Source organism: Anguilla anguilla, chromosome 15, assembly GCF_013347855.1.
Source record: "Anguilla anguilla isolate fAngAng1 chromosome 15, fAngAng1.pri, whole genome shotgun sequence".
Taxonomy (NCBI): Eukaryota; Metazoa; Chordata; class Actinopteri; order Anguilliformes; family Anguillidae; genus Anguilla; species Anguilla anguilla.
The window spans coordinates 26037706-26065694 of record NC_049215.1 but is presented as its reverse complement, the minus strand read 5'-3'; the positions used below and the strand labels follow the sequence as shown (position 1 = coordinate 26065694).

General features: G+C 45.3%; 1 protein-coding gene across 3 annotated transcripts; it reads left to right on the top strand.

The window, feature by feature from the left end:
* The first annotated feature begins 180 nt into the window (after nt 1-180).
* On the top strand, nt 181-27868 carry lats2 (large tumor suppressor kinase 2). 3 transcript variants are annotated; one of them, XM_035394050.1, is made up of 9 exons: nt 181-336; nt 3683-4113; nt 4174-4640; nt 17368-17500; nt 17978-19467; nt 19819-20401; nt 20941-21123; nt 22040-22146; nt 22733-27868. In XM_035394050.1, exons 3-9 carry the CDS (start codon nt 4287-4289, stop codon nt 23222-23224), a joined length of 3342 nt encoding a protein of 1113 aa, XP_035249941.1. In that variant the 5' UTR covers nt 181-336; nt 3683-4113; nt 4174-4286; the 3' UTR covers nt 23225-27868. The 3 variants fall into 3 exon arrangements, with proteins under 3 accessions (XP_035249941.1, XP_035249940.1, XP_035249938.1); XM_035394049.1 differs by having other exon boundaries at nt 3683-4117; XM_035394047.1 differs by having other exon boundaries at nt 3683-4125.
* Nucleotides 27869-27989: the final 121 nt, after the last annotated feature.

Here is a 27989-nt window from a genome sequence, read left to right as displayed (position 1 = left end):
TTAATATGTATTTTCTATGGTTGCAGGAAATTATTACGTATTTTGTGGTTGCATTCATCAATAACCCTTAGCGGAGATCTGCACGAGGTTTGCGTTTTTATGTGTAGGAAGCCCCGCCTAGAGTATGTGGAGCGCTGACGTGCGTTGGGCCTTCACGTGACTCCTCTGGAATGTTAACAATGCAGTAAGTGTCCAACTTTGTGCTGGATCCTAATTCCGATAGTTGGGAGAAAATGGAGTCTCATCTCATTCAAGTCCGCCTGTACTTCAAATAAATACTAACCAGACTTCTTACACCAAGAAACGTTACTGAACAACAGCCGGTTTGGCATTAAGGTAACTGTGGCTTTACTTAAATCACTGTTTAGTTTTATTTTGGCTAGCTCCTTCGTGACTTTTCAGGTAAGAATTACTGTAGCTATATGCCGTGCAAAAAATTCGTACAACATTGAAATTGAGCGTACATATTTATAAACACGAACGACGACACGCTGATATGTTTGATGTTATTAAAATAGGATAGTAAATGCAAACGCTGTATAACTTTAACCACATATGGAGACGCTCCATGAGAGCGCCGCTAGAACTCCAAATTCTCCTTAAACTGGAATGTAGGACTCCATCTGAGGGGTTGCGTTCTTCCTAACTCCGATCGACCGTAGCTCTGCCTCCGATAGCTCGAAAAACTTTGAGTATACTGAAAGGATCTGCTGACTTTATTTCGCTAGCTTTTTCTGAAATCTTTATCACTCAGTATACAAGAGATTACGGAATCGAAGTGGAATCAAATCTATTATTTTTCCAGAGACTGTGAAAAGTCCGTCCCACTATGGTTGTATATGTGGACGTTTTTGTTTTCACGGGCTACGGTGGGTGAAGGGGGGGAAAGAAAACATAGATTGGCATAATCAGGTTGTTGAAGTTATTGTTTAAAATACACAGTAGTCGTCAGAGTGTTAAGTAGAGCCTACCGCTACATTATAGGTTTTTTTTAAATGCATGTCTAGCCCTTTCTGATTTTGTCAATTTCATGTTTACCCTTACTGTTATTTGGGTAATGGTGAAATTCCAGAATGATTCTGAAGCTGCGGCGATATATAGAGATGACCATCATTGTCATAATGACGTCTTTTTGTTAGTATTTTTTTTATAATGCCGGCTTACAATATGGCACGAATGAATTCCACTAAGAGAATAATAAAATCACGCAAATCACCACACATTTACACGCACACTTCTATGCATATGGATTGCATGTTTGTATTGGAATTTCGGTTGATGAAATTGAATATGTGATTTTTCTTGCGACGCAAGAGTGTTCAGTTCACTTGAAAGTTTAGCAGTTGGCATCTTCCTATTAAACAACATGAAGGGAATGCTATTTTAGGGTCATTAGATTGACCCTAAAATTATATTATAGGATCACTTGTAAAAGTGATTTACAGTTGTTCCATTCTTTTCCTGCAAGTTGTCTCAGTATTGTCACACTCATGCCAATTTAGTGCAAGGTTGTGTATTATTAATTCATAATAATATTTATGTACGATGTATACTGAAGTAATATTGTGATAAAGTTGTTTGTTTTACAGGTATGTTTTATTGGGTGTGGTCAGAATTTATATTTATTTTATTACCGATATTGGCTAGGATTTATCTCAAGCCGCATGGTTGAAATCATCCAGAGAGTGTTTTGGTGCCATATCATTGGAAAACATATAATACATTGATAGTAACATGACTTATAGTGAAAATGACATTAGTATATTTGTAGTAGAGAAAATAAGATTAGAAGGTAGAAGAAGGTGCTGTCACTGCTCTCATTCATGCTTGTACGTAGCACCATATCCACCGTAGTTACCACTGGCGTGTTTATCTACAGAATGCCTTGGATTACACAATGTTAATGCGCCGGACAATTACACAAGGCCAGAGGCTAATATTTGTTCCGTTTTAAAGCTATTTCAGAAATTGGAGCGTAGGTTATAATTTTGCTTCAGAACCGTACCTCCATGGTGAGAATGAGATGAGCATACTTGTACTTTTAAGAGAACAGACAAAGATTTTAGTTTCTCTTTTTTTTTACAGAGAAAAAGAAAGTGTATCTTGCTGAACTGCTTTATTTCCCAAGATCCCCTTGTAGATGGGGATTCTGTGAATTGGCACGTCTCTCTCTCTCTCTTCCTCATGACAAATACAACTCGTATCCCAAACTGATCACTGCTGTAGCCTCTGGCGTTGTGTGCACATTCTGTTTTTATACATTTTTGTTTCTTTTGGGCTGTTCTGCCTGAGATCCAGCGCTGTGCGTTTTCTTGTCGTTACTTGTGGAATGGAATGCTTGCTAGTCGGACTCAGTGCGCAAACCATCACAAGAATGAGAGCTCAGTCGGCGTTTGAGATCCCGGAGACGGTGCAGGTCTCGCTAAAGTGCTACGTGCTGCATTCAGACAAACACCTTAGCCTCATGCGCTGGGGGGCGGCTCTGCTGCTTGTGTACTGAATCCTCTGAGGCCCAGTGAAGAGAATGCCATTTCCTGGCCCTGAAATGTAACCATTGCTCTCGTGAGGCTGGTGCAGGTTATTGTTTTGCTTCTGCTGGAAGCGAGGTGTTGGTCCGATGCGGCCATTGATGGCTCCGTTCCCCCAGGGTCACGGGACCTGTGGGGGTGCATCCTGCCACAGCGCACAACGCGATTTGCTATTCAGTGTGTGGATTGAAAAGTAACACCTGCATGACTGTCGCCCACCCACCCTGTGACGGATATATGAAGTGTTGGAAATGGCATTGTTGTTTTTGACTGCCGGGCGACCAACGGGATCCTGCAAGGGCCTCATGTGTTCCTTTGGAAAATGATGAAAGGCCTTTGCAGGAACCGGAGTGCCAGGGTAGAAATATCTCAAGTTAAGCCGTGGGAAGTTATGTCAGACAGGTTTGCAATACCACCAGCTTAATGTTACATTTCTCAGTAATTACCCAGGGCTATGTAATATGTATCACGTATCTGCCTGAAATGGCCTAGTTGCACTATTTCTGTTGGAATTAAGGCATCCTTTTTCGAAATGAAAAAAAAAAAAAGAAAGAAAAACCTGGGTTTTATAAATAAATAAAATAAGGAGAGAAACTCTAGTAATCTCCCCCCCACCTTCTCCCAACTTCTCTGTCTGACTGTGACATAATAGAGAGAAGTTCCAGGGCCGTTTGCTAAGTTTCATCAAACCATTTTTGATTTTAAGGTTTTATATGCAGTGACAATCAGTGATGTTTGTGTCACATTTTATGGGAAACTAAAAAGAATTTGTTTGGTGTTTTCTGTTTTTTTTATTTTTTTGTTTATACATTTATATAGGCTAAGTTCTAGTGGATATCCTGTTTGGACTGAAGAATGAATACAGTTTTATGGCATGGTGTGTTTTGCTGTTCAAACTGGCAGAAAGTCTAACTTAATCTTAATGGCCATTTGTATAAGAATGTAAAATTAAAGACTGAATTGCCTTGGAATGGATAAGGGTACCTGCTACTCAAATGTATAATGCAAACATAATATAATTCAACACAGTCAATATGGAGTATGTCTTCCGTCACATTGAGCTTACTACTAAATTAAATATGGGCAGAATTCTAAAATATCTTCGTCTAGTTTCAAAAGCCCAAACCTAATGGCTGCGTTTCTTTTCTCTACAGGCACAGATGAAATCCAAAATGGAGTGGGGCAGGCATGACTACGTGTGTCTTCAAGTGAAGAGGAAGGAGCAGGAATTTGGCCCCTAAAAAGCATGAAATGCGAGTAGGATTACAATCAGCTGGACCCAACCACAGCAAAGACACGAGTAGCAGGACTTCTGTCTCTCCAAATATCTCTTCGCCCCTGTGGAGTGTTACCTACAGTGTCCAAGGAGTTCTGGCACCTGGTGGGAGAGAGCGGGACAATTGTGGACAGTCTGTGTGTGCGTGTGCGTGTGTGTGCGTGCGTGTGTGCGCGTGTCTGTGTGTCTGTGTGTGAGTGTGTGTGTTAGTATGTTTGCTGTGCTGCGTATTAGGGTATAAGTGTGTGTGTGTATGGCTGTGTGTATTAGCGTGTTTGTGGTGGCGTGCATTCGTTTTTAGGTGTGTGTGTGTGTGTGTGTGTGAGCATTAGTTTTTAGGAGTGTGTGTGTGTGAGCATTCGTTTTTAGGTGTGTGTGTGTGTGTGTGTGTGAGCATTAGTTTTTAGGTGTGTGTGTGTGTGTGCATGTGTGTGAGCATTAGTTTTTGATAGCACCCAGGAGGAAGGGGACCTGGTCCAGCCATGAGACCAAAGACCTTCCCTGCCGCCCCCTACGTGGGGAACACCCGCCAGCGGCTGCAGGAGATCAAAGAGGGGCTGAAGCAGCCGGCCAAGCTGGTGAGCCAGGCCCTGCACGGCGGTCCGCGGGCGGAGGGGGGGCGCGGCGGGGACCCCAAGGGCAAGGACCCCGCCGGCCGGCAGCAGCAGCTGCGGCCGCCGCAGAAGTTCAACAACTACCAGAACGCCCTGCGCGAGATTCGCAAGTCCCTCATGCCCTTCGCCAACGAGTCGGGCCCCGCCTCCGGCTCCGCCCACGCCGGCGGGGACGTCAACCGGCAGATGCTGCAGGACCTGGTCAACGCCGGCTGCGACCAGGTACGGCGGCCGCGAGCTTCTGCCACGCCGCAGTATATTTCACGCGCGTCATTGTAAGCGCTTGTGCTGGTAGCGGCCAGGGAGAAAAGTCCTGGGCTAATTCAATGCGAGGTTTTGCAAGAAGGTGTGAAGTCACTGGGCCTGACCGGTGAGTGTTCGGTGTGTGGTGGAAGGTGTATGGAGGGGAATGGACACGTGGGAGAAAGTGAGGGAGACTGAGACTTTGAAGAGGCCGATAATGAAGTGTGCACCGTGACCTGTTGACCACTCTCTATTGGCACTGCCACCATTGGTCAAGAGCTTAGGACCTGACACCAGGAGTTTAAAGCAGGTGTCATCCTGGTTAATGTTTATTTAATAAACATTATTTTAAAAAAAAAATATATATATATTTAAATGTTAAGGTGGAGAACCAGAGGGTTGCTGCCTCAGGGAGTTTCCACTGCTGATACTGATTTGATGCGATTTGATGGCAGACGTTATTCATGTGTGGTTCTAAACCAAATGCACGTCGACCAAACTTCTCCGAAATAGAATGTGGGAAAACGACCTGCTCTGACGTAAGCAATCGAAAATGAGCTGGAGAGCATTTTTATTCAAAGTCTAAAAACTGTAGAGGATCTCTGCAATATTGCACAATTAAAGTCAGCCTAGCCAAGGGTCAATTCCGAATGCTATAGCAACCAAATATATTAAACATTAAAACAGCACCACCCAAAGGTTGTTAAAAAATGAGTACATACTTGTGCCATTTTTGTGATTTGTTGCAGTGTAAAATAATCTCAAACTGAACACTGTGAATGCCAACTGGCTGGATGCTTTTTGTGCTGCAGGTTTTTTTCTTACATAGCTAATTGGTTGCATAAGAAACCAGCTAAAGAAAAAAATATGCTGCTTCTGTCTAATAGTAATGGCTTCTTTTCGCCCTCAGTCTTCTCTAAAAACGCTGTCATCCAAGAATTTTACAAGCATGTCTGTTGAGTGTAGCAGAAATATATCCTTAAATTGCTGTATTAATACCTTTCTTAGAAACACTCTGAAGCATTTTCTGCCTAGCATGAACGTGTCTTCCTGGCGTTGCTAAAATGGGCAGATAATGAGCTTGCTCTGCGGTTCAGCACTCAGTAGTTAAGGTCCAATGCTTGGAATTTTTTGTATGTTTATGGTTCAGTTGTTTTCCTTGGGGGGGGGGGGTGTTGAGGAAAGAATGTATTGTTCCGTCAACCTAAAGCTAAACAGCTGTGCGTTGCCATGGATTTTTTAAAGCTTTACTTTGAATTTTGTGAGAATAAATAGCCATTGCTTGATCCCATTTGGTTTACGCCATCACAAGATATGCAAAGGTAATGGTTTTTGTGCCTGGTAGCCAGCGTACAAGCTATGATCTGTAATCTGCTCAGTTCAAAAATGTGCTGTGTCACAAGGCACAGTAAGCATTGAACGATACAAACAAGCAACAGTTGAACTTGATGAATCCAAGATAATACTGCTGTCAAAAGACAAAAGAAAATACTGATAAGTAATGTGCAGGAGCCTGGTTTGTGCATCTCTTGTGGGTTTTGGGGAAAATTTTGGCTCAGTGCAAAAAAACCTTACGGTTCTCTAAGCGTCCCCCCAAGATACTTCGATTGTGATTTTTACATTGCATGTCCATGCCAAAGTCATGTACTAGGGGTGAATTTAGAGTGGTGTCAGTGAGTCCATCCATTAGTATGAATGCAATGGACTGCAACCCTACTGGCAAGGATAAGCATTTGTGGTGCCTGTAGGTGGTTTGTTGTTAGGGGGTGTGGGGTGGTGGTGGGGGGGGGGGTTGCAATGGAAAACACCACTGACTGCACCTGAAAGCCCTTTTTTGTGTCTGCGCTTGTGTGTGTGTGTTAAGTCACTGCCAAGCGCACTTTTTTTTTGCTGGATTGTTTCCCGTACAAGTGATGGGGGAGTGCCCGTTACTGTTGACACATATTAATTCGGTTATATTCATAGCCGTGTGCAGTAATATTTGCAGTTATATTACAAGGTGGTATTTTAAAGTGAAAATGTTGCCCTGCCGGTAGCACAAGGGCCCAGACATCAGTGGTCATGTGCGGCCCTCCCTGCACGCAACACCCCATTTCAAACAGGAAGCAGAAATTCAATGGCTGCAGGGTGTAGCAGTTCCTTCAGTTTCCAAGCCATGAAATGGCCGTGGAGAGCACGGAGACGCTCGTACACGTGCCATCGGTAGCCACTGCCATCACAAGTACAACATTATGGAATAAAATAGAATGGAGCTGTGGTCGCTAGATGGTTCTTAGCAGATGATTACGGAAAGACCTCCATTATTTCACAACCAGGAATTCACTTTACCTTATTCAACGACAGAAACGACTACTGCTGCTATTACTACTGCTGCTACTCTGACTACTGCTACTGCTACTGCTGCTACTACTGCCACTACTACTACTACAACTTCTGGTTTTTCTTTTTCTTCTTTGTATTTTCATCATCATAATTCTTATTAGTATAATGATACTGATGATTGTGGTGATGAGTATTATTATAGTTGTTGACATGCAGTATAATAGTGTGGGGAGATACTGTATTACTAGAACCCACTAATAGGTGTTGGAAGGGTGGCCGTGTCTGTGTTTATCTTGAGTTCCATCACATTCCAAGAAACAAATGGCTTTTTCCCCTGAAATTCATGGGTCTCATCTGGCCAGATTCTTATCACTGCTCCTTATTCCAGAAGATTGCACAGCGGTGCAGTGGGTTACATAATCTGCGTAGAAGGAAATGTTTTAGTGGGGGAGTTGGTGGGAGGGATGGGAGGGTTAGGAAGCTCTTCCTTCCTTTTTTCTCTCTGTAAAAAAACATATTCAGCCTGCGTGTCTCAAAAATGCATTCCCAGCTTTTGACTGGGTTATAAAGGACTGTGCGTTTTTACGGTTGTGATTTTTACTGACATGAGATTGTTGTCGATCTGTTGTAGAGACATAGTGATTTTGAACTGCATAGCAGTATATTCCAAAATCTTTTTGCATCTTATCAACTATCTATTTTTACTAACACCCTCTTGGTCAAGAGATCGATATACACCAAGAGATCAGAAAAACAGTTTCTCTGCTTGTCTTTCCCTTCCACTTTCTCAATCCCTCTCTTTCATGGCTCTCTGTGTCCACTTTCTCACACCATTGCATATACCTGTTTATTCATGCTGATCATTCACTTTAAACCTGTGACAGGAATAGTTTTTATGGAGATATTGGTTGAACACTGGCCTGCTTGTAAATTGTACTCCAGTTCAACTCCTCTCTCTCTCTCTCTCTCTCTCTCTCTCCCCTCTCTCCCTCGCTCTCTCTCTCCCCCCCCTTTCTCTCACTCTCTTGTTCTCTTGCTCTCTCTCTTGCTCTCCCCTCCCAACCTGTATGCTCTACACACTAAGGCATAAGCTCATTCCAGAGCTTGTACATTTCTTTCATTTTCAATTGACACCAGACTGGAATATTTTTTTTCCTAAAATAAGTACTGTTAAACAATTTTTAAAAAACCCTTCACATATTCCCTACAATTGTGGTTGGTTCAGGAGAACCTCTGTTATTTGTCACTCAAGAAGGGGTCATATCTGATTATATCTGTACTGTTATAGTTTTGGGGGGATTCATGGCTAGCTTTGAAACTTGAACTAGTGGTTCAGTCTTGCAGGAGAGTGTGATGTGACAGAAGACAGAGTACGCGTGTGGATGAGGAGGCTGCAGTTTAGCTGAGTGAGAAGCGGCTGAAAGGAAGTCAGATCAAATAAAATATATTTTATTTCAATAGCTCTTTTTACAGAAAACTGTCACAAAGACGCTTTACAGAGTAGCAGAAAAAGAGCAAAAACAAGGCCTGAACCCCCAAATAGCAAACACATGAGGTAAAAAGAAAACAAAACTCCACATTGGGGAGAAAAATCCTCAAACTGGCAAGGGGAAAAAAATTTCCCCGATGGGAAGAAATCTCGGGAGGAACCCGACTGTAGAGGGGGGCAGCCCATCCTCAGCAGGCCAGCCTGGTGTAAAGTAGTGGCAGAATGTTTGTAGCAGAAATGTAATAAGGGATCTGTCACAGCAAATAAAATGGGTTGAGCAGGTTAGAGTTGAGTGTAATAAACTGGCTGGAAAATGAAGGGAAGTGTAGTGTGCAGTTTAGAGGAGGGTGGGGCCTGAGAGAGAGAGAAAGAGGGAGAGAGAGGGAGGGAGGGAGGGAGAGAATGCGCAGCACCGCAAGGGTAAATGGAGTGTGGCGAGAGGCGAGAGGGAAGAGTGGGGGAATTCCAAATAGCTGGATCCTGTTCTCTGCGTGTTCCATGGGAATGCTCCGCGCGCACGTCACCGCGATAAACAGGAGGCTTTTTCTGGAATGCCACTTCAGAGCCGCTCGGTTCGGCCGGTGGCCCCGCGGCCCGGGGATCGGGTGCGCGAGCTTTCGCCGCCCAGGGAACGCTGAGGTTTCTCTCTTTCTGTCGGCCCCGGCGAACAAAAGCCAGCGCCGCTCCGACGCGCCCCTCTTCTGTGGCGTAAAGTGGGCATATCGGCCTCGTCTGTGCGTCTGTGTACAAAGCGTCTGACCCCAGAGTGAATGGGGTTTGTGTGTGTTCAGACGGGCAGCCTCTCCCCGGGCTGCTCTCTGTCTCCCGCCCGGCCCCCGTGTGTCACTGTTCCCAGCTCCGTTTCTTTCTCAAGAGGAAGTTCTGTCTCTGTTCACTGGCCTGCAACTGTTTTCATGGACCCTCATACCTGGTGTGAATGTGGTGGCCTTTTTTGCGGTGCTGTGAAAATGTTATTTTTTCTCAAAGGTTACCTGAAATAACAGCGTGATTGGAGGTTTTAGCTGTGGAGTTGTCTACAATACAGGCCCCTAACGCATTCAGACAGCCATGTTGTAATGAAGCAAAAGATGTTTTTCTAAAGATAAGTGTTTCCTTTGTAGCGGTGGCGTATACAAGCCTATGGAAAACTTGCTTATCAGAGGTTATCGGTGAGGTGATCTACTGATCTTATGGGTCTTACATTTTGAACAAGCTGTCACATATTCAGTCTTTGTGCTTAGTGAGTCCCAATTCATGCCATGTCAACACATTGCTTAATGTCGGATTTAAAAATTAATGAAGCCCAACCTGAAATATTACATTACACTGTGAGATTTCAAAATTATGGGTTGCTAAAGCATCTGTTGGATTTTTTTTATTCAGCTTGTTCAGTGGTGTCCAGATTTCAAAATCAAAGTATCTAACTTTGAATGAAGAACTTAAGAAAAGGGATAGTTCACATTTTGGAGTTTTTTAAAATTTGTATTGACCCAGTGACCCAGACAGTTTTTTGTGGAGTTTTTAATATGAAAAATAGGCCTACATTAAGTGAATTACTATCCCTTTAAGAAATGTTGCATACTTCATGACTTGCAAAGCACTGAGTTCAGTGGCCAGTGACGTCCTGAAAACTTGAAAGTATTTAATAATGAGTAACAGATGCGTTATAATGTCATTCACAGTAAAGTGCTAACCGAGGGATTGCGGCTTCCGTTGGAACTTTAGCACACTGTGACATTTCTCTACACAATCAGTGCAGGTTACAGATCCAGGCCTGTAAGTGGCTAATCCTGCAGTGGCCCCTTTAAGCCACAGGCATTCTCTGGCTGAGGGGGAAGGACCCTAAATTTGTCTAATAAAAACAGTCATTAGGCTCAGGTGGTTTAGTGCGTGGCTGAAGCCAAGATCCTACATACACCGTGGCTTTCCGGGACCATGGGAGAGCAGCCTGCAAGCTGTCATTTTCCTGATGACGTTCAGCCGTGTTCATTACGCAGGTGGTCCCTGTGATGTCGATCTTGTTCTCATAGCTGCCCTTGCTAATACGTGGGTGGCGGTGGCAGTGTGTAGTGTAGTTGTTAGGGAACTGGACTTAGGCTCAATTCTCATGGAACGGTATTGTACCTTTGTGCAAGGAGCTCAATCTGAATGGCTTCACTATATGTCCAGCTGTATAAATGGATACTATGTAAAAATAAAGGCTCTGTAAGTTACTCTGGTTAAGATCATCTACTGAATGCCTAAAATGTAATGTACTCCATCTGAATGAGGGGTATGTGCTAATAAATTAGAAACCCCCTAAAGTTAACTGGACCTCAAACTAAAATTCCCCTGTTTAAGCCTTTATTAAGAGGCCAGGTGACAAAGTTGCTGGGACCCTATTGCATTTCTTGGTGTTATTATTCTTTTGTAGATTTTTTTCAGTTTTGGCAAAACTGCCTGGTTGGTTTTTACCAAACTTTGCTCATTGATAGACGGGTATGCCAAATGACGATTGAGCAATTTCTTTCCTTTGATTGGCCACTTGGTGGTGTTACAGCAAACGGTTGAAATGACAACTTTGACAGGCCACAATTCATGAACCCTAATGCCTAGATTATTCTTTATTTCCTCAATTCCTCTTTTCTCGTAGAACAAATTTATCATCCAGCAAAAAAAGGGTAGGCTATATGGTTAGATTGTTCACTGTTTATATATTTTTTTTAAAAACCTTTTAAATCCATCTCGCACTGACTTGTGAATGTCTTAAATCCCAGCATTGAAAAAGTTGCTCCACTTAAAAACATGCCCGCAGTAAGACATTGAATTTGCATTTGGGCGTGGTTTTAAAAAAAAAACAACAACAACAAAAAAAAAAACACTGCATATAACACCCAAACAGTTAAACATAACAAAGTAATGAAACTTGGTGTGTACACTGACAACTCCATCCTGAGACCAACTCTAAAACATTGGCCCGATTTAAACCGCAAGTTTAACACTGTGGAGCTCTACAAATTTTCGAAATTCCACTGAAAATCACAGTTTATGGACATTTGAAACTTGATAGGCTGACTAAGCACCCCATTAGAAATATGCATATGCATGCTTTTTGCATATGTATTTGTGACTTTGTGTGCTAATTAATTGCTGCTTGCAGGTATCATTTATTTTCAGTTCTACCTTCAGAACCATTTTCTTCATTATCCAGTTTGGAATGGGTTAGCCCACTCCATTTTTTTTGCAACTTCTCCTGTCCAGTGTCCAAATAACTGCCATCTCTTTTCACCATTGAGTCCACCGAAAACCCTGCCAACCGAACTCAAAGTTACGCGTAGTTTTAAGAAAGTAAGGCAGAAAGTCATTTTACAGAAATCAAACCAAGGCAGGCAATCACTTAGCTGGGAATAGCCCAGTAAAAACAAAAGCTGTCCAGAATTTTAGGGAACATTTTGCTCAGATTCCTGTTTTTATTTTTTTGGATAACAGCATGATGAGAATATTTCCCAAATGGCGATAGGAGATTTGTTGCTAAAACAAGCTCTGCAAAGCTATCGGAAAGCATTCCAGGCACGTCACATGCAAACTCGCTGGTAACATTTCCTGATGGTTTTCATTTAGTTGTAAAAACATCATGGAGGATACATGCCAGTCACCTTTTAGCAATGTTTAAAAGTACGGAAATGGCACATTCATTGAACTGTGGTATTTTTCTGATGAAATTAACAGGAACAGCAAGCCATATTTCGAATTCTTTTCTAAACGATATGACAAAACTAAATTACTTTTTTAGACCTTTCCTGGACTGTTCTTTCAACTTCCTTGTGATTTACAAATAATATTTAAGAGATTTGTAGATGGTACCAATGGGCAGATGCAGATGTTGGCAGCATCTTCCCTGACTTGTTCCGGGAATGGAAAATCATGAGTTAGAATTCACAAAATATTGCGAAAGACATCACTGACTGTAACTGGATGTAACTGTAGTTTGTTTAATCCTAGCCACCAAAAAAAATGTTAAAATCTGCCTGGTGAAGAAGTCTTGTTAAAAGCAGAGGGTAATCACTCTGTGGTAAGAGCTTACAGACGTGAGTGTGGACACAGAATGCAGGGCTTTAAAGGCCATTCTGTTTAATGTGTTAATTGAGGTGACACGACTGATGCTAACTCTGCGTCTGCCATACAGTGACTTTATTAGGCCGGGCTGGCCCAATTTATCTGCACCCTGCAGTCAGTGAGAGGTGTTCAGCTCTCTGTCGGCCTGGCTCTCAGGGCCGTGCACGGGGCCTGCTGTCGTAGTTCTTCCTATTCAGAGGCCCGGGCGGGGCGCTGAGGTTCTTGGTCGGGCCGCGGGGCCGCGGGGGGCCCCTCCCCGGTGTAGGCGGGCAGCACAATGTGGCGCTTGTGAGGGAACTCGGGACAGGGCTGGGGTGCCAAGCAGGAGTCCACCTCCACCAGAGAACCATGGCACCGCAGTGCCAACAGGGAGGGGGCGGCAGCGGGCCCAGCCCGGGGCGTAACGCGCGATGGGTTATCACTGCATGAACATCATGGATATCAGCGCTATCTTGATGTGGTGCGGAGTTCAAATTCTTGCCGAATTCCTTAGCGAGGCAGCCTTTACGCCTGCTTAAAGGATAAAAACGGGCTGTGTCGACTTTTCGGTATTTGCGAAAGCACAAGCTCGAAGGAATCCAACTTGGGTTGCGTAAGTGCCGGGCCAAGTCGGAGCTGAATTTAGGGTAAATCCCCCTTCCTGTGCATACCTGAGTGAGGTGGTGCCAAGCACCGAGGGAAACTCTTTCCATTCATAACAGAGAGATCGAAGTCCTTAACCTCTTAGCGCATTGCCCCTAGTGGTGGGCACGCCCGCGTGCCTAAATTACTAAACTCAAACATTCGGTGCTACTGCAACCAAAGTGTGAGATGAAAACAGAAACGCGTTGTTTCAGTTTCATTAGTAGACGATACATGACAACTATGCCGAAAACGGAGTTTCGCAGCCCCACCATTGTCGCTCCCGTCGTTCATTTAACACACACCCCTCCCTGCAGTCTCATCTAAAAACACCCCCACCCTTGACATAATGGACAATATTGTCTATCTTGGCATTCATACAAAATATTCTTTCACCACTAAAAAATCGTATTCCGTCATAGCAACAAGATAAACCCGACAATAGCCCTAAGATATGCCTATACAGCAGTGAAAACGCTGCTCACTGAATAACGAAATAAACGAGAAAAAGTTTTTAAAATGATACCATGTCATTCTACAGTCAATATCTGGGACTAAATATTGAATAAATATAAAACCTTACTGTTGGTTTTACGTGTAGAGATGTCCCTTTGAGACTGCGTGGTCATATATTGTCTTGGACAATCCGTTTGGGAAATATAGGCGCAGCTGTGACGCCTGGGTATCTTCCAAAATAGCTGTGCGTAACACCACACCTGTTGTTTACGGCGTCGTCGCCCTTTTTAGTACCAACCCTGTTCCTGGAGAACTACCACCCAGTAGAACATTTCCATCCTCATTTGGCACACCTGACCTCTAGCTGTTGAATGAGATGTGTTTTTTAGGGTTGGAGTGTAAACCTTCATGGTGGTAGATCTCCAGGAAAAGGGTTGGTTACCCCTGTTCCAAGGTGTGTTTTGGACATGTCTTGGTGTGATGCTCTTTCCTGTGTTGGTAGGGGTGGGTGTGGCTACAGAGAATGTGGGGTTGGATCAGGTTTCAGTGGAGCGTTTTGTCGCTAGCTAGCTACTGCAGCGGCAGAGGTGATGAAGCCCAAGTACAGCGAAGCGAAACGACAAGCCGACTAGGCTCGTTCAAAAACCATATTCAGCCTTGGAAAGTATTATCTTCAATGGCAACAGTTATTGAAAAACTGAGATATTTGTCCTATGATACATGTTTTTTTATATTGTAAACACAGGACCACATCAGGGCTAAAAATCCTGCATGGTATCCCTTTAACTATGCCCTTTTTATTGTGTGAGCTTGGTACAGCTGTGTAGGCACACATCTCTCTTTCAAAACACCGGGCAGTCAGTACCCCACAGAATGAAATGGCCCTGAAAACATCACTATTACAACCAACAATGGCTGTGAGTGCACACACACTCAGCCGTCTGAATCAGGTGCGTTAAAGTAGCTGTAAAGTCATCTGCCTTACAGCAAACATGAGGAACTACAGATAGAAATGGAGATTGTGCGATGTTAGCCTAGCAGGTCAGGGAGAGAGTGGGATGCTCATAGTAAGATGGAGTTCGGGGGGGTAGAGACCACGCCTTCCTTTCCCCTCCTCTACATCCTCTGGCCATGGAGGGGTGGAAGGATCCAGCATCCAGCCATGAGACACCGCTCGTCGTCACGGAGACCAGCCAGACGACACAGGAATTCCACGCTGGGAGCTTGGGCTCGTTCTAGAACAATGACTGTAAACAGTGTTTGCGCTTCAGTGTCCTCGGCGTGAGTGTGTGTGTGTTTCTTCTGTTTTTGAGGCCAAAGACATACTACCACCAAAGTAGACAAAAAAGTGACTAATCTTATTTTGCTTGGATTGTGTTTAATTGTGAAACTATACTGTCTGCTTACCGTCAAGTTAGCACTGATAAGAGGATCGGAATGCACTTTTTCGAAAGAGAATCTCGTTTCGCTTATCTCCAGATTTTGGGCCAGTTAAGGAATGTCTAGTTCTGTTTTTTTTGGGGGCTTTTATTTTTGATGAGCAGTCGCGCTAATGTTGTCCATGTCTGGGAAAGCTGAGAGGGGCTTCTGATTTAGTGATGTATTTGTAGTCTATGCTGTCAGTTACTAAATTAAGCCATTTCAGATTAAAATATCCTCCCTGGCATTCCCCTTCTCCCCCACCCACGCATACAGACCCCAAAAGTAACCGTGTTAATCCTTCCTTGCCTCCTACAGGATCCACTGTAACAGTGTTTATCTTCCCTCTCTGTCCCTTAGTCTCCGGTGCAACAATATTTATCTTCCTCCCTGCAACACAGGCCCCAGTGTAACAGAGTGTTCATCCTACACCTTCCCATAGATCTCAGCGTATGAGACCTTATCTTCCTTCCTTGTCCCAGTGTAGCAATGTGTGGCCTCCCTTCCTCCCGCTGTGACAATATGGCCGACCCACCCTTGAAATGGTCTATCACGGAAGCCTTCGTCCCAAATAAATACGCAGGAAAACAACACGCACACAGATATGCAGCCCCCCCCTCCCCCCCTTCCCCCTTCGCTCTCTTCCCTCCTCGTTTGGTCGGGGGGGTGGGGGGAGCAGCTGCCGGAGGCAGGAATGTCTGAGGGTCAGGCGTTAGCTGAAGCTATGCGAGACACGCGGCTTGGCGGTTAACCCTGGGAGAGGAGCGTGCTTGCAGCTGCTGGGTGGGCCTGTACTGACTGGACCCGCTTCTGTTTCCCTCCGTTCCCCGCACACGTGTGCTGAACGGGTGGACAGGCCTCGCTGTTAATGATGAACTTCTCCCAGGGCTGAGCGACTGCCACACTCTTCAAGTGTTACATTTTTCTCTCTCTTCCCCCCCCCCCCCTTTCTTCAGATTCTGAGTCACATGGTGTGGAGAGGAGGGGCCTTTTTTTTGAGGGTTTCGCTTTTCTTTGTGGGTTTTGTTGTTTTCTCTCTTTTTTTTTTCTGCGGTACTCCAGTTGAGCTACTATTGCGAGACCAACAGCTTGAAACAGAGAGGCAGACTCCTTTGTTCAAAGTGAGGCATTGCTGAATGTCTATAAAATGAGATCATTTTCCCCCTTTAAAGTCCTTGTCTGAAGGTGTTAATTAGGTGCCAGTGTAGTATGATGGCTGGGGAACTGGGCCTATAACAACAAGACCAGGTCAAAACCTAGTATATGGCTGGACCTAACACACTTCATCCGGTCGACCAATGGTGTAACTTCATAACTCGGCCGACCAATGGTGTAACTTCATCACTCAGTCACAGACATTCGCGTTTGTAGGGCTGGCCCCGCTGTTGCGGTCCAGCCGAAAAAGTTGTGCGTTCAATTCCCTGCTGGGTTGTTGTCATCGTACCCTTGAATGAGGTACTTAACCTGAATTGCTTCAGTACAGCTATATAAATGGGTTTTATGTGCAAATTTAACCTGCAAGTAACTTTCAATTAGAGTGTCTGTCAAATGCTAAAGTCACTGACTGTGACTGTATACAGTGTTTGATAACTCCAGTTGAGTGTAATTTGAGTAAGCTAAGCCTGAAATTATGAAATTGAAAGTGATCTTTACTTGTAAGTCTCTGTGTTAAAATCTACTCTTGGACTGTATTGGTTAGAACAATGTGGACAAAGTGTCATGAGTTTGACTCCCTGGCATTCAACATTCGTTGCCCCATTCAGTTTGTCATTTTATAGTACAAATTAATAGTTATAAAAAGTTACAATATGTTTTAGACATAAAACTGTAAACATAATATATATTCAGAGATAATCTTAATGCAGAGTATATAGTTGAATTATGTTTTGTTATACCTTGAAGAAAAAAGATGCAGGAATATTTTAACACAGGGATGTGCCTGTCATCTAATGTTTAGATCATGGGTGTTCAGGCCATAGGGTTTACAGACTAAGACTTTATTTGAGTCAAGAACTCCTACTTTTGTGAATTATTTGTCATGATTTATATATATATCTGGAATGGTCATATTTTAATTTCAGAATGTTCCCTACACAGAGGGCTAGTGTAACTGACAACTGACAGCACAAAAATAAGTAGTTTTAAAAATAGGTCAACTGTCAGCTGTGACAACGCTCTTATGACATAACTATGTCAAGTTTTGGATCTCATCTGTTGGGTTTTTGGGGTAAATTATCATATCCTACTCAAGAATGCCGAGAGGTAGTGAAGCAGTGTCTTATTCCTGTCCTGTGTGTGAAACAGGAAATGGCTGTGCGGGCCCTCAAACAGACAGGAAGCAGGAACATCGAGGCAGCGCTGGAGTTCATCAGCAAGATGGGTTACCTGGACGCCCGCAACGAGCAGATCGTACGTGTCATCAAGCAGACTTCGCCTGGTAAGTGCCAGAAAACGGTCAATTTTATTATCTCCACGAGTCCCCATTACTGAGGAGAAAGCAGTGATTACACACATATGCGGCTCCACTCTTGGCGTAAATGAGTATGCATGTGTGCCCTGTCCAGAAATGAGATTTGACAGCCCGGTTAAGGACGGTCTGCACTGAGATGGAGGTCCTTTCGTTGAGAGAAGGGTTTATTGGGTTCAAAATTGTGAAATGGACATTTCTGTGGTAGCAATTCTGCATTCCGTAAGGTTGGAAAGAAATTATGCAGGAAGCACTGGAACATTGTAAACATTGCGCGCTGTTACTACACTTCCTGTTCACACATACTGGGCAAATTATGCTTTATGTCGTTTCTTTTGGAAATTAGATCAGTTAAAATGGGCTTATGAATATGTATGGGGTGCGGCTGTGTTCGCTGCACTCTGTAAACAAAAATTTTCCCTGCTATTTTCTCCCCCCCCTCAATAGGAAAAGGCGGCATACCAAACTCTGTGGACCGTGGACCAGCATTGGAGGGACCAAGCGATGCTGCTATGCCACCCTACCACCAGATGGGGGCAGGGGCACCTCTGTATGAGGGGCCTGGATATGGAGTTGAGGCTGCCTACATGGGCAACCCATATGATGCAACCTATATGATGCCCTCTTCCTCCGCCCAAAGTGCCCCGCTGGGCAGGCCCCCGAATATGGGCCCCTACCCCCCTGCCATGTCAGCTCAGAACCCCCCAGGGAACCCCATGTTCCCACCCGCCGCCCAGCAGAAGGCGTACCCGGGCAACGTGGAGCAGGCCATGATGAGCTATCCTGTACCCAGCCAGCCCCTGCAACTCCAGCCACCTCCACCAGGGGGACCCGGAGGGCCGCACTATGACTACAGTCGAGCGCCGCACCTGATGGAGCCGTCGGGTTACGGCGTCCAGAGGAGCTCCTCCTTCCAGAACAAGATGGCGCCGCAGCCTGATAACTATGTCAACATGCAGGGCAAAGGCCCCCTCGGGCAAAATGGCGGCGGGTACCCCCCCAACCTGTACCTGTCACCCCACTCCCACCCCCGACAGTCCAGCCCAACCTCCCACCAGGTGCATATGCTCTCCCGCGCTCCTGCAGGTGCAGGAGCTATGGGCCCCGACTTCCCTGATATCCCCCAAGCCCTGCTCACGCCCTCTAGGGCCAGCGTTAACCTGGACCTCTATGAGCACCACTGGGCCCCACAGGGCCCGGTCAACCCTGAAGGGGCCCCTGCCAGGCAACCACAAGGGCCCTTCAGGGGAGAGGTCCGCATACCCAGCAGGACCAACTCCTTCAACAACCACCAGAAGGTCAATGTCACCGTCAGGCAAAACATGCCCGCTGCTGTGAAGCAGGACCCTGCCCTGGGACCTCCAAACACCATCACCGCGGTGACGTCCCCGCCCATCCAGCAGCCCGTCAAGAGCATACGGGTGATGAGGCCAGAGCCCAAAACTGCCGTGGGGCCCTGTCACCCCGGCTGGCTGGCCACCCAGACGCAGGACGTGCCCGACTCCCACGCCTACGCAGCGGATGACGCCTACGCTCTGGAACCCGGCGAGTACTGCAACCCAGAGCCGCGCTGTCCGCCCCCGCCCTACCCCAAAACCTTGCTGATGACGGGGGCCAGTGCTGAACCCATGCCCCTGGAGGGGAACGCCATGTGTGCGGAGCTCCCGCCTTCCAGGCCCCTCCCCGAGGAGACCCTCGCCACGGACAAGGCCAAAGCCGGCAAAGCCGAGAAGGTCGTCAAGGACAAGAAGCAGATCCAGACGTCCCCGGTGCCGGTGAGGAAGAACGCGCGAGATGAGGAGAAGAGGGAGTCCCGCATCAAGAGCTACTCGCCCTTCGCCTTCAAGTTCTACATGGAGCAGCACGTGGAGAACATCATGAAGACCTACCAGCAGAAGCTGAACAGGAGGCTGCAACTGGAGCAGGAGATGTCAAAGGTATGGTGTGTGTGTGTGGACAAGTATGTGTATAGCTGGGTTCCACTTGGACATCTGACCTTCCTGTATTATAATGATGTGCAGCTAGCGAACAAGGCACATATTTATCCCTTAATCATCTAAATTGCTTAAGATGACTGGCTGACATTCGTTTTTTCATTTTCACTTGGCATCCCCAATCCTACCCGAATTTGGAATGTCCAATTCGCAAACTACGCAAAAGCATTCTCATATAGGGCCCCTGCCCCCAGTTGCGTTAACATGAAAATTATTCTTTTTTCATAGTGAAAGCTGTTTCTCATTGTTTTGTGATCTTGCTCATTTGTCGCGTCTGTTTCCACGGCGATCCAGGCAGGGCTGTCTGAAGCCGAGCAGGAGCAGATGAGGAAGATGCTCTACCAGAAGGAGTCCAACTACAACCGTCTGAAGCGTGCCAAGATGGACAAGTCCATGTTCGTGAAGATCAAGACGCTGGGCATCGGGGCCTTCGGCGAGGTGTGCCTGACGCGCAAGGTGGACACGGGCGCGCTGTACGCCATGAAGACGCTGCGCAAGAAGGACGTGCTCAACCGCAACCAGGTGGCCCACGTCAAGGCCGAGCGGGACATCCTGGCCGAGGCCGACAACGAGTGGGTGGTGCGGCTCTACTACTCCTTCCAGGACCGCGACTGCCTGTACTTCGTCATGGACTACATCCCGGGCGGGGACATGATGAGCCTGCTCATCCGCATGGGCACCTTCGCCGAGGAGCTGGCCCGCTTCTACGTGGCGGAGCTCACCCTGGCCATCGAGAGCGTCCACAGGATGGGCTTCATCCACCGCGACATCAAGCCCGACAACATCCTCATCGACCTGGACGGACACATCAAGCTCACCGACTTCGGCCTCTGCACAGGCTTCCGCTGGACCCACAACTCCAAGTACTACCAGAAAGGTGAAGGAGGGGGATGAATATGTAAAAAAGCTTTTCAATCAAAGCAACATACAGTATATGAATGCGCACGTTTTTCAGTATATGTAGCTTCCCTGTAGATCAAACTCTCAACCTTTGTGTTTTTAGCACAGTGATCCCTCAACTGAAGCACAGGACATGTGCATCTGTTATGGGTATTACTGTTGTTGTAATTATTTTCTAGAGGCTCTTAAGAAGTTTACAAAACTGTGGCAAGTTACATGAAGTTTATGTCACAAGTGCAAGAATGTGATCAGTTTACCACACATCTGTCATAGTGCATTAAGCTGAAAAACTAAGCTTGAACATGAGAATTCAGTAACTTGTTTCGTGGATGGGACTTCAGTGGTTTTAATTCCGGATGTTTCTGCACCTTCAATGAATGTATTCACATTATATTTGGATCAGCTATCGAGTATAGCAAGCACACTTGAGCACATGTGTACAAATCTGGTGAAAAGTAGTAAAGAGATTGTATGATGTAATGACATCACACAATATGATGTCATCTTGTCCCTCAGGGAGCCACATAAGGCAGGACAGCATGGAGCCCAGTGACTTCTGGGACGACGTGTCGAACTGTCGCTGCGGTGACCGGCTGATGACCCTGGAGCAGCGGGCGACCCGGCAGCACCAGCGCTGCCTGGCCCACTCCCTGGTGGGCACGCCCAACTACATCGCCCCCGAGGTGCTGCTGCGCAAAGGTGAGAGCGGAGGGTCGGCCGGATCCTGGTGCACACATAGCCGCCAACTTTTTCTGGTAGCTAGCACATGTCCAAAAGTCGCTAGAAGTCACTAAACAATGTCATATTTTAATTGTGATGCCCTCATACACTCATTTGCATATGAAAATGTGAGTTACATGAGGGAGGGATATTTTCGAAAAAGATGCCTGGTACATAATGAAATATTTTATATATTAGGAGTGCATTATTTCATTTCATATATGTCGCAAGATTTGTTGCTAGGCTGTTCTTTTGAAATAAGTTGCTGAATCTAGTGACAGAGTCACCAAGTTGGCAATAGTGGGCACCCATGACAAACCAAAATGTCTCGAGTCTCAAACACTGATCCTGGACCAGCTTGTATTGTGTTGGACAAAAACTGATGGATCATCTGATCCATAATTGGTGCTTGTGGTCAGATTACAACTAGAGTGGCTGATTTGGCTGTCTGTAGCTGGGGCATATTTAACTTATTACTGCACTATTGTTGACCTCCGACACAGTGTGTGTGGAGATCCATTGTTTCGGTTCCATCCTCTGAGCTGCTCTTTCATCTCATGACCCAGCTGTACAAATTGGGCAAAGAATGTTCCTTTGAAACATTCCAGTTATATCTGCCACTGTTGAGGGCATCTACAGTGCAAATCATCTTTTTTTATAGAAACTGAAGAATTGAGCGTCTTTGCAGAAAATGGATGACAATCAGGCTCATTGAAATCACTGAAAGGCTATAATAAAATGAATAACTACATTCTGTGCGTGACTAAAATTTCTTGTGTTAATAAAATGAGGATTACAAGTCAGCCCCTTGGAGGGCTGACTTGTGAATAGCTGGTGCCCAGTTAGGCCTGTTACCCTGTGTCCCCAGGTAACTGCCTCTCTGTTGTCTTTGCAGGGTACACCCAGCTGTGCGACTGGTGGAGTGTTGGGGTGATCCTTTTCGAGATGCTGGTTGGACAGCCCCCGTTTCTGGCCTCTACCCCAACTGAGACACAGATTAAGGTTAGCCCCCATGGAATATAGGAGTTTTACACCATCACTAAGGTCCTTACAAATGCTTGTGTTTCCATAAGCCTCCCAACAATATTCCATCACCTTTGTGAGGTCACAATAGATATAATACCATTCTCTGAACTGGCCACATTGCATCAGCAATAGAGCTGCACCAGAAATTTGGTTTGATTGAGTTTAGATTGCCATACATATTGTAATGCTTTTTTGTCATTTAAACTCTGGCTTGGTGAGCACCACTTGTAAACCTTAAATGCACCTTGTTACAGTGCACCGATAATAAGCATAACATACTGTTACATCCTAGCCTAAGATTAGTCCTGTATCATTAGTCCTGTATCATTTTCCAGGCCCTCTAGTGTAACCTGTGTCCCCCACTAATCTGTGAATTTTCCGTTAGTTGTGTAGAAAAATGTGAAAGGGTGTCTGAGCGTGTTGTGAGGCGCTGTATGTAGAACAGTCGTGTCTGTTGTATGGTTTTGACTGCTAAATATTAGTCAATTTGTGTGTGGTATTGATGTATGTTGTAAAGTGCAGAGAAACCTAAGTATGCTGAAGCCTCACCCCACCCTCCCAGGTGATAAACTGGGAGAGCACTCTGCAGGTGCCCGCGCAGGTGCAGCTTAGCCCCGAGGCCGTGGACTTCATCGGGCGTCTCTGCTGCTCGGCCGAGGAGAGGCTGGGGGGCAACGGGGCGGACGAGATCAAGGCCCACCCCTTTTTCAACCAGATGGACTTCTCCAGCAACCTGCGCACCCAGCCGGCCCCCTACCGGCCCAAGATCAGCCACCCCATGGACACCTCCAACTTCGACCCCGTGGCGGAGGACGGGGCGGGGGCGTGGAGCGGCAGCGGGGACAGCGCCAGGGCCTGGGACGCGCTGGGCTCCGCCCACGGCAAGCACCCCGAGCACGCCTTCTACGAGTTCACCTTCCGCAGGTTCTTCGACGACAACGGCTGCCCCTTCCGCTACCCCAAGCCCCCCGAGCCGGCCCCGTCCCCCCCCAGCAGCAGCCCCCCGGGGCCGGAGGAAGAGCAGGCCGAGGGCTGCGAGCCCGTTTACGTGTAGAGGTGCCCCGCCCATCACCCCCAGCTCTTACTCCTAATGATTCAGACATGGCCTGTGGCTCTGTGTGTGTGTGTGTGTGTGTGTGTGCGCACATTTGTGTAAGTGTGTGTGTTTGTGTGAGTGTGTGTGTTTGTGTGAGTGTGTGTGTGCGTGTGTATGTATGTGTGAGAGAATGTTTGTATTTCCATCTGTATGCAGATGCATGGACACCCCTTTAGTCCCCCTGGCCTGGTATGGGACCTGGCCCTCCCTTTGGTCCCTCCAAAAAAATGCACCTGCTTCTTCCTTCACCTGGAATGCTGAACTCTGGGAACTGGAGTCTTCCTTTACAGTCAGCCGACAATTCAACCATACGGTGCACAGGAGCCAACATGAATCAAACTGTTACTAACAAAATCCAACGTGGGACCAAGAAACATCTGTTCAAAGGTCTCCCAAGAGACGAGAAGGGAGAGAGAGAGAATGTGAGCGAGGATGAGAGAATTTAGGTCAGAAATTCAATCTGATAACAGGAGACCAATATCAGCAACAACAAAAAAAAAACACAGACCTCACCTTTATGGTCAGTTTTTTGACCAGGCTTGGATCCGACCAGACCATTGACTGCATTGAAAGGTTTCCAGTCTTATTATGTGTTTTGTTAGAGAGGCCTATGTACGGGACACCGTATCTGAGAGCAGTAGTGTAATGGGGATAACGGCATCAGACAGACGACGGCTACAGGGCGCTGATGTCAGATGCGTGGAGGCCTGCTGGTGTGACAGAGCGTTTTTCGATGGGGAGGGGCTGTGGTCTGTGTGATGCTTCACTCTTTTGTTGTGGTCAGGCTGTCACTGGGGGGCCCTGAGGTTAAGTGAGAAAAGTACCGCTTTTTCTGCTACAGCAAAAACTGAAATAAGCTACCGAAACTGAGCGGGGTCATGTGACCCGGAATAGGCCGAAATGTTCGGGAGCGCGACGGACGCGGCCCAGCGGTGCAAGAGAACGGGCGGGACTCGCATGTGCAGACGTAACGGCACCCGACGATATTAAAGCCCGTTCCCTGAGCAGAGAGAGAACAATGTGACCTCATCCCGTTTGCAGGACATGAAGAACTGGCCCGGCGCTGACCCATCCCTTCAGTGCGTGACTTTGGCAAACCATGCTGCTGCTGTTCCGAGTGCATCCCCTCCCAGCGTCACATTGTTTTCACATTGTTTCCACATTGTTTTGACGTTTCCATGGGAACAGTGTCTGAATGTGATACCAGAGATTGGTCTCGACGGGGCTGTCAATCTTATCGGGAATCTTGGGCTGTTTCGCCGTTTTTTACCCCCGTCTTTGAAGGTATGCCATGAAAGTCAGGAAGTGCTCAGAACTTTTTGTTTGGCCACACAAAGAGGCAAGTCCAACCAAAAATTTACCATGAATTTTTCTCCCAATTTTTTTTTCTCAGTTTCTTGACATGAATAATCCCAAGGTTCTCCTTAATTCACCTCACTGAGCACCTTGATGTGTTGCAGGTTCTCTTGTAAGTCCATTTTTATTTCTGCACCAATATTGATCTTTGGTTCATATTTATAAATATATTTCAGGGAAGTAAGAGTGTCTATTAACGTGTCCAACTCAAAATGGTATTACAAGGGGAGCTACACATTATGTTATTTATCTGCGTATCTTAGCATGTGTCTTTCACCCGCACGATTAACAGTGTTTTAAAATGACACGTTCAGTCACCTGTTTATGCAGCTCCAAGCCTAAGGGAACTGCAGTAATATCCCATTTAGGATTCAAACCCGTGACCCTAAAGCCTAATTTATTCCTGGTTCAGGACACTTTCTCTCAAAGTCGCGCACCTCTACAATTACGCTATGTTGCGAACGCCGTCATTTTGTCGTGCAGTGCAATTGGACAGTTTACAAATGTAAAGAAGTGATCAGGAGTTTGGAGTCTCGCCGAAATATAAATGCCAAACTCTGTGCCACTTACCGAAGGTGTCATGCGACAAGGTATAGATTAGGCTTTGGTTAGAGGGCACTGCCCTAACCACTACCCCACCGGATGCACCTTGACAGAAGCAACCCCAACAGTATTATCATCAAAATTCAGAAAATATCAGAATCCAGATAGGTGCTCACTGAGGTGCTGAGGTTGACACTGTGGAGGACAGTTTTAAAGAAAACTCAGTGGAGAGAAAAGTAAATGTTGATTGCAGAGAAAAAATGTATGCGATAGTATGACAATGTGCAATACAGAAAATATGATATATAGTTTTCTACATGTTACAAAATATCATTTTTATTTACATTTTAATATTGAAATACATTATATATGAATATATATTATTTCTGTTTATATCTTTTGAATATATTTACATGACCTAATGCTGCTTATAATAATATTTGTTATTATTTTTTTCCTTCTATTTTCCTTTCTTCTTATGAAAAGCGTGGATTTGATTGAAAGTTTGTACGGTGTGATGTGACGAGCTGTGTGCCATCTAAACGAATGTCTTGAGGGTGTATTGGCCGCACAAAGATCAGTGTTTCTGACTAATGATGAGTGAGATGTCCCTTCTGTTCACTCACAGGCCGGTCCTGTGTGAGAGATGGGGGGGGAGAGAGAGAGGGAGAGAGAGAGAGGGAGGGAAATGGAGAGGGAGAGAGGAAAGCCAACAAAACCTAATGGTACACAGAGAACAGACTACTTGGTGATTATGAAAAACATCAACAGTTTACCCTTTACAATGGAGAAGCATGCAGCTGAAAGTTAAGGCACATTTTATATTGAAGTGCTTGCAGTTGTGGGTTTCCCCTTTGGACCATTTTTAAAGTGTTTATGATACAAGGTAATGCCAAGGAAGTGCCATGTCAGTATTTCTGTCACCGCTTGTGAATCATCCCCATTGCATAACTGTGTGACATCACCCTTGGGTAACAAAAGTGCTGTGACAGAGGTATGTTGTAAAATGAAAGAAAAGAACGGATAGTCACCTGGTGTGTGAGCTGTTTCAGAGCATTAATGTGTCCTATCGACTGATGTTTGAATGTCCTATAAATGCTGCTGTTGGAAGATGAAGGCTGTAGATTTAGAATGTCGGCACAGATTCTCTGATAATTGCAACTCAAGTAGCTATGACAGTTTATTGAAAAGAACCATAAATTCAATTTAGATCCATCGAATAAAACTTTTGACGTGTATCTTCTTAAAGTACAATGTAAATACAATCTGCAACAAAGACTTTTGACCATAGAGTGTGTATTCTGTCACAGGAATATATATAGCGCTAACACCAACAGAGATAACCGTTATGCAGATGGCAGCATTTCTGACATGGCTGCCACAACAGTAAAGAAAAACAATATCTTCTTCATTTGGACATGGCCACTTAGCTACCTCCAGAGATAATTTTGTGAAACTAAAGAATGACACAAAGTTGTAAGCAGAAGTAAATTTTCTGTCTGTTCAATAGCACGGCATAATAAAACCCAGCGGTGGGTGGAGTTGCTGCTCTGTATGCTTGGGGAATACACCTGCCACAGACATATTGCCAAGGAACAATGTTTTGGCTGGACACAGGACCTCATCTGCTGAGGATGACGATCATTGTGGCCAGTCAGAAGTGACCCACTGTGTACCTCAGGCTTCCTCTGTCCGTCTCCATTCGGGCGTGAACAGACAGGGTCCATGCATGGGCACGGGCTGAAAATGGGAGGGGTAGATCGGTTAATGACATGGCTTAACATGGTTGAGGCATCCCTCAACCCAGGAGACTAGAGTGTACGTCAGCTATTAACAACGCCAACCACAGCAGGCCAGGTTAAGGACTCCTTGGATCAATGCAGTGGTTTCCAAAACTCTCCTCAGGTACCCCCAGCCAGATACAGGTATTTGATCTGTTCCTCCTCAAGCACACCTGATGATAACTAAGCTCTTGACTAGTTGCAAAAGGTGTGCTTGAGGTGGAACACATCAAAAACCTGGATCAGGCAGGGGGACCTCAAGGAGAGGATTGGGAACCACTGGATCAGTGATATAACCCTTTTGGAAGACAGTGAAGTCCTGTTAGAGATCTTGTCTGCCCCAGTCTACAGGGTCTGTTAACTTGTGATAAGAACGTGTGCCAATTCACATTCTTCAAGATAGAATACTCAGTGAAAATTAGTTTAATGAAAAAAAAAAAGATTTTTATAGTCATGTATTTTTTATTGTGTGTTGTGCGTCTCTTGAATGACTTGGAATTTGGTGTGAAAGTGCTGACAGACAATCTTTGACTGACTTAATACCTTATTTAGAACTGAATCATTATACTGTTTTACTATGTGTGTATTATTTGTATTTTTCCCAATGAGGGTTTTTGTCTTATATGCCCCCTTCCATGTTTAATACAATACTGTTGCTCTTGCGATATATTTATACAGATACACATATTTTTTGTATTTTTATTTTCTTCAGTTCCCTCTCTGCCTTCATTAACCTCTGTGTCTGTTGTGTATAAACATTAATAAGAACCATGTATCTTTTTACATTTATGTATGAGATGAGTATTTGTAAAAAAAAAACAAAAAAAAAAAACAAAAAGAAAAAACAAGGCTGACTTGTTTTAATGTCCTGATATGTGTAAAAACATATATATACTGTATGTATAAATTAACTTCAGTATTATTCTTTTGTTGTGTTTTCTTTTCTTTGACATTTGAAATATACATATACATATACTCAAACTCATTCTCTCATTCACTATGATTTCTTAGATATAAGGTTCCTAATGCCCCCTCCACGCAGT

What these genes read in the sequence shown, in the direction of transcription:
- lats2 (XM_035394050.1), top strand. Translation starts at nt 4,287, where the DNA reads ATGAGACCAAAGACCTTCCCTGCCGCCCCCTACGTGGGGAACACCCGC. An exon ending in TGGAGCAGGAGATGTCAAAG is followed by an intron (nt 19,468 to 19,818) that starts GTATGGTGTGTG and finishes ACGGCGATCCAG; the next exon opens with GCAGGGCTGTCTGAAGCCGA. An exon ending in CAACTGAGACACAGATTAAG is followed by an intron (nt 22,147 to 22,732) that starts GTTAGCCCCCAT and finishes CCACCCTCCCAG; the next exon opens with GTGATAAACTGGGAGAGCAC.